Raw genomic sequence first — 6,214 nt, forward strand, 5'->3', positions numbered from 1 at the left:
CTGCCCTGGTGTCTGTTCCATCTGTCTGGATCTGTCACCCAGGTTGCACTTCTCCCCCTTGGTAGGTTTAACCCTATTTATTGGGTCTTAAGGGGCCAGCTGGGTCCTGTGTCCTACCTCTTCCCTTCTTTCATTGAGGCAAATACATATAGGGACCCCAAGATTTTTTCCCTCAGGTTCTGCATGACAGCCAGGCTCCCCATAATGGCAAAGGACAGCAGGTTGGGGACAGAGCATTCCGCTGCGGCTACAAGGGCTGTGGGCGTCTCTATACCACCGCTCATCACTTAAAGGTAAGGTTGCTGCAGAGAGCTTTTAGCCGTGCCATCTTCCCAGCAGGCTGTAATTCTGCCTTCCTGCTTTGACTGGAACTGGTCCCTGACCTCGAGTTGCTCATTGCCTCCTGGAAGGAAGAGATGAGTGTACAGAGAAGTCAGCACAGAGGGCTTTGACACACATGAAGAATGCAGGAGGGAAGAGAATCAGGGAGGGGTCTCTGGAGAGGGCATCTCAGCTGAAGAGGAAGCAAAATAAAGGAGGTGGCCAATGCTGATACTCTGGGCCCTAACGAGAACTAAACTGCCCATTCATACCCTTGTCCCTCTGAATTACATGGTTGCTTGTCCTCACAGGTGCATGAGAGAGCTCATACAGGTGACCGTCCATACAGGTGTGATTTCCCCAGCTGTGGAAAGGCCTTTGCCACAGGTAACCTACCTGGATGGGGACCAAGGTGGACTGCTTCCAGTTGAGGGGAGAGGGTTCTAGATAAGCTCTGGCAACTCCCTCAAGGAAGCCAAGCACCAGGCTGCCTTCCTGGAGAAACTGCTGTCGGAGTGCTCTGACACAGGGCGCCGTCTCTGGAGGAAACCCTGTTACAGAGGCAAGAGGCAGCAGGAGCTGGGGGTTGGCAGAGAGACCTGCCTCTGTGTCAGCCCTGACACCCACCAGCTGGGGGTGCCGGGTGGTCAGTTGCATCCCTCTAGGCTTCATTTTCCCTCTGAATTGAGGCCCTTTAGCCATAGGTTCTCTAGGTTCCCTCTTACACTGGTTCTGGAATGGCACCAGCTGCCCCTGGAGAGGGAAGGAGAGCAGAGTGGGCTTCCCAGTCCCCTCTTACCTGCCCAGCCAGGGGTGGGATAGAGGCAGACACAGGCTTCTTGTGCCAGAGGAGGTCTGGAGCCTTGCAGAGAAGACCTGAAGATGGAGAGCCTCTGAATTAGGAAGAAGAGATGGTGGAGGATGAAGCCCCACCCAATGCTCTTCTCACCCCTCTCTCCCTCCCTCCCACCCGCGGACAGGATATGGGCTGAAGAGCCACGTGCGCACCCACACTGGTGAGAAGCCATACAAGTGCCCAGAGGAGCTGTGCAGCAAGGCCTTCAAGACCTCTGGAGACCTGCAGAAGCACGTCCGGACCCACACCGGTAGGCCCGCCTGCCCTGCCCTGTTCAGACCCGGCTCTGAGCCCAGGGCTCGTCCTGCTCCCTGCTCCGCAGGACCCCTTCCAGAGCCACCCTCACACAGCCCATCTCCACAGGTGAACGCCCCTTCCGGTGCCCCTTTGAGGGCTGTGGCCGCTCCTTCACCACGTCTAACATCCGCAAGGTACATGTGCGCACCCACACGGGCGAGCGGCCCTACACCTGCCCCGAGCCCCACTGTGGCCGTGGCTTCACCAGTGCCACCAACTACAAGAATCACGTGCGCATCCACACAGGTGGGCCAGCTGGCATGCAAGGACCACCCCTGAGGCCCCAGCCCCCTCTACCATAGGCTCCTGACCTAAACATGTTCTCGACGCGCAGCCCAGAACGTCATTCCAGGCTGGTCCGTGGGCAGGGCACAGGGTTTGGGGGGGTTCGGCCATATCCCCAGAACCACTCTTTCATTTTCAGTGAGCAGTTCCTCCTTCAGCAGTTAGGTCCAATCTGACGGGCATTGCTGGCCCTCTCAGCTCCCTGCTGCCTCTCTATACCCACCCGAAATTCTCCCCCTCCAGCTGAGCTCCAGAAAAAGCCCAGGGTCAGGCGTGATGGGGAAAAAGCAGAGGGAAATGTCATCTTCAGCTCCTCACCTCATCCACTGTCCATGTGACTCCTGTGTATCCTCACCCTCCCCAGTGTTATGTCCCTGTCTAGCCTTCTGTGTCATCTCTCAGACGCATGTGTCCACTCTCAGACGCATGTGTCCCCTCACTCTCCCATCGTACCTGACATATCAGTCACCCCTCTCTATCTCCTGCCTCTTCTGTTCACAAGCCCCCAGCGCCCCCCACCAGCCCCTTCACTTGCCTCGGCCTTGCCCCTGCCATTTTCTCTCCACCTTGTCTCTGGGCTCTATGGTCCCACACTCACGTCCCCTCTGCCTTCCACTGGCCACCTTCCCCAACTGTCCATTCAGAGTCCCAGATCTCAGTCCCTCTTCCTCCCTTTGGCTCTCCCTTCACCAACCCTGTCCCCCACTCCTATCCCCTTAGTTTCCCCTTTGCCAGCCCCAGGTCCCACCCCCCTCACAGCCCAGTGTCCCCAGGGGAGAAGCCATACGTTTGCACGGTGCCAGGCTGCGGGAAGCGCTTCACCGAGTACTCAAGCCTGTATAAGCACCATGTGGTGCACACACACTGCAAGCCCTACACCTGCAGCACCTGCGGCAAGACCTACCGGCAGACCTCTACCCTGGCCATGCACAAGCGCAGCACCCACGGCGAGCTGGAGGCCACGGAGGAGAGCGAGCAGGCCCTTTATGAGCAACAGCAGCTCGAGGGTGAGGGGCGTGGGCTGGAGGTGAGAGTGGGGACAAGCCAGGCCTCCCCATGACCACCTGGTGGCAGCTGTCAGCATGGGCTCTCCTCTCCCAGCCGCCTCTGCAGCCGAGGAGAACCCGCTACCCAAACGACCCCGCATTGCTTACCTGTCGGAGGTGAAAGAAGAGGGTGATGACATCCCTGCCCAAGTGGCTATGGTGACCGAGGAAGATGGGGCCCCCCAGGTGGCTCTGATCACTCAGGATGGTGCCCAGCAGGTATAGACCCTGGGGGTAGAGGTGGGGTGGACCACTCTGGCTGGTACCCTCTCCCACTCTCTCTGGGGAGCTCCAAGTTCTAACAGCCCTACGTCCACCCAGTTTCTCTTTTTTAGCTTTATGGATCTCAGAGCTGAGGCCGAGGGTACCAATTCTTGTAACACAGGCCCCCACGTCTTCCTCATGCTTCCAGCTCAGTCTCTGTGACTTCTGGAGCACAGTTAGTAGTCTCCCTCTTTACTTGGAGGCCGACAGGTCCTGTTCATCTGAGTGAAACACTTGGATGTTCTTCTCAAGAGAGACGTGTCAGTATGCAGGCCAGAGCATGGTGTGGGATCTGGAAACTTGGCATTTCTAGCCAGCAGTATAACCTGACCTTTGTCAGCACCCTCACTGTCAAGTGCACTTATGACTTTCGGGGTTGATATGAGGATGAAATTAGGTGGAAACCCTGAATTGCATGGAACAGAGCCCTGAGGCAAAGTGGTGATAAATAGATGTGGTCAGCAGAATTCTTCCAGTGTAGCCTCTCTTTGCAACCTAGGGCCTGTTTTACTTGCTTGTCCTGACTGCCTCCACCCTGTGACAAGAAGCTAATCTTCTAGCTTACCAATTAGTGAGCCTGCTCTGGGAGAGCAGATTCATCTGCCTAGGGGCTTTCAGACAGCCCTCCCCTCCACTCCCAGCTCATCTTCTTCCTTGCTGTTGGCAGGTCAGCCTGTCACCAGAAGACCTGCAGGCACTGGGGAGTGCCATCAGTATGGTGACCCAGCACGGCAGTACCACCCTCACCATCCCTAGTCATGATGATGACCTTGCCATATCTGGCACACACACAGTCACCATGGTCAGCGCCGATGGCACCCAGACGCAGCCCGTATGGCCAGGCGGTTTGCTTGGGGTTTCTTGTTCTCTTGTCCTTCCTTTCTGTGGGATGAGCCCTAAAGTGCAGGCTTAATTAGTCAAGCCTTCATACAAGGACCAAGATTCCCACACATAAAGGGTCTTCCCTACATCTCTGGATCATCAGCAACTCTTGTTGAAAAGCATTGCAGTGGGAGTCAAGAGACAGTTTATAAATCTCAGTCTACCCCTAATTTGCTTTGCTGCCATAGGCAAGTTACTTTTCCATGAACTTTAGTCCATCTTCAAATGAGGGGATTAAATTATCTCTGGGACCTTTTACAGCTCTGTCCTTCTGTGATTCAAAATTCCTGAATTAAGTTGGCTGTAAATTAAAGTAAAATACAACCCCGCTTAGCTCTGAGCCCCAAGCTAATTAATTAATCTGACCCATAATGGTTTTATTCATTTCCTTCTGGGTTGTTCCCAGCCACCTTGCTTGGAGGGATTTTTTTGGATTGGGGGTTGGGAGAGTAATGTAGGTGTGTTGGAAAACCTCATTCTTCTATATTTCAGGTCACAATCATTACCTCTGGGACTGTGGTGGCTGAGGACTCAAGTGTAGCATCCCTTCATCATCAACAGGTGGCGCTGTTAGCCACAGCCAATGGAACTCACATTGCGGTACAGGTGAGTTGAGGTCTGGTAGGACACTGTGGCCACAGAAAGGAACTAGAAGGGAAGGGGAACTAGATGGAGGTCTTGAAGAGGACAGCATTTGGCTCAAAAAGAGCCCATTTCAGAGGACAAATCCCTTTCTGCCTGCATCCACACACCTGTCTCAGGCTCTTGACTGAGTCAGGGTAGGGAGCCCCTTCTGACCTTCAGGATAACTTCGATGGCAGTCTCCCCGGTGGTCTAAACCCTTCATTTCTTCGTGTCCCTGTTTCTTCATCTGGAAAATAAGGAGGCTGAAGTAGATGATCACTCCAATCAGTCATTCCCCTTCTATGAGCAAACTGCTCTTGTCTGACCCTGGACCATTACATGGCTCCTCACCATGCCTAGCCTAATAGGATTCTATGAGTGAACTTCCTGTTTCTTGGGGCCCTACTAAGTTCTCAGGTGTTTGGCACTGGGTGAGTGGAGATTCAGAAAAGTAGGCCTCATATACTAGCACTGGAATCTAGGAGGGAGGGTCTCACTCTCTCCTTCCTTCTCCTCCCCCTTCTCCACAGCTGGAGGAGCAGCAGACCTTAGAGGAGGCCATCAGCGTAGCCACTGCTGCCATGCAGCAAGGGACTGTGACCCTGGAGACCACAGATTCGGAGAGCGGCTGCTGAGCCCGAGAGGGCTGGGTCCCACACCATGTTGGAAGAGGTGCCATGCCGTACAGGCATCCTTGCCTCCAAGGGCCCAGGCTGTGGCTGACACGTGGAAGATGGCCACACAGGTCTCTAGGGCAAGAAGACAGCAGGAAAATGGCCTGAAGGGCACAGGGGTCCTGCCCAAGAGAAGGGCCAAGCAGCTGGAATCGGGGGAGTGTGTCATCCTCAGGAGCTAAGGAGGACAAGCTTGATCAGCAGGCTGCACTGGGGTGGCCTCCTTCCAAAATCAGCTGAGCGCCTTCTCCTCTCTCTCTAGAAAACACCCTTCCTGCCCTTGGTCCACTCCCCTTCTCAGGTGGCAACTGGGGCTGCTCTTGGGACTGGTCCTCTGCTCCAACTGGTCACTAGGGGAGAAAGCAGACAGCCCTTCAGCCCAGTAGGGGCAGCTTGGGCCCAGCACTGCCCCTCCCAGCAATAACCACCTCCCCGGAGGCCAGCCGAGATGTCTGGCCACTTGGCAGCAGGGACTTTCTGCCACGCAGTCAGAATTGCTCAGGGGCTTGTGGCTGGAGAAAAGGTGCCCAGCCCCACCCCTACCCCCAGCTGCTTCCCAACCTCTCTGTGGCAGAGAGGCAGGGAGCAACCTTGTACATACTGGGGGTTGGGTGTAATTTGTTTTATTTTTTTTAATTCCACTTTGATAATTTTTTTTCCTGCTCTGGATGGTGGTGGCAAACGGGTGAATGAGTATTTAATAAAAGTTCCAAGTTTCCACCTGGGCCCCTCCCTCCTCCTCCCTCCTTTCAGCTTCGGGCCCTGGTGGCAGGGCTGGTCAGATCAGGCTCTTGGCCCTGTATCCTGGGCACAAACCTCACTCAGCCTCTGTGCCTGTCTGGTGGGCCTGCCCTCCCAGAGGCACAGGGGGAAGGAAACCCTGGTATGAGAGAAGCCCTGAGGAGCTGCCGGTGGCTTCCTGCCCACAGCTGAGCAAGTAGGCTCCCGGTAGCCAAGCAAGACCA

The 6,214-nt window shown here is 55.3% G+C and overlaps 1 protein-coding gene across 8 annotated transcripts in view; it reads left to right on the forward strand.

Moving 5' to 3' along the window:
* The window catches only part of ZNF76 (zinc finger protein 76), a 32,783-nt gene extending 26,809 nt beyond the window's left edge, over positions 1 to 5,974 (forward strand). For 2 of the 8 annotated variants that reach the window (XM_059076370.2, XM_067006065.1), the window contains exons 6-14: positions 177 to 293; positions 633 to 708; positions 1,302 to 1,427; positions 1,541 to 1,720; positions 2,533 to 2,766; positions 2,861 to 3,024; positions 3,737 to 3,901; positions 4,444 to 4,557; positions 5,106 to 5,974. In XM_059076370.2, the coding sequence (XP_058932353.1) occupies positions 177 to 293; positions 633 to 708; positions 1,302 to 1,427; positions 1,541 to 1,720; positions 2,533 to 2,766; positions 2,861 to 3,024; positions 3,737 to 3,901; positions 4,444 to 4,557; positions 5,106 to 5,210 (1,281 nt within the window). In that variant the 3' untranslated portion in view covers positions 5,211 to 5,974. Of the gene's footprint in view, positions 1 to 176; positions 294 to 632; positions 709 to 1,301; positions 1,428 to 1,540; positions 1,721 to 2,532; positions 2,767 to 2,860; positions 3,025 to 3,736; positions 3,915 to 4,443; positions 4,558 to 5,105 lie in introns of all 8 variants that reach the window. The other 6 variants (XM_059076372.2, XM_067006068.1, XM_067006067.1 and 3 more) reach the window with 4 other exon arrangements.
* The last annotated feature ends 240 nt before the right edge of the window (positions 5,975 to 6,214 follow it).

The sequence above is a fragment of the Kogia breviceps genome, chromosome 10 (assembly GCF_026419965.1).
Source record: "Kogia breviceps isolate mKogBre1 chromosome 10, mKogBre1 haplotype 1, whole genome shotgun sequence".
NCBI lineage: Eukaryota > Metazoa > Chordata > Mammalia > Artiodactyla > Physeteridae > Kogia > Kogia breviceps.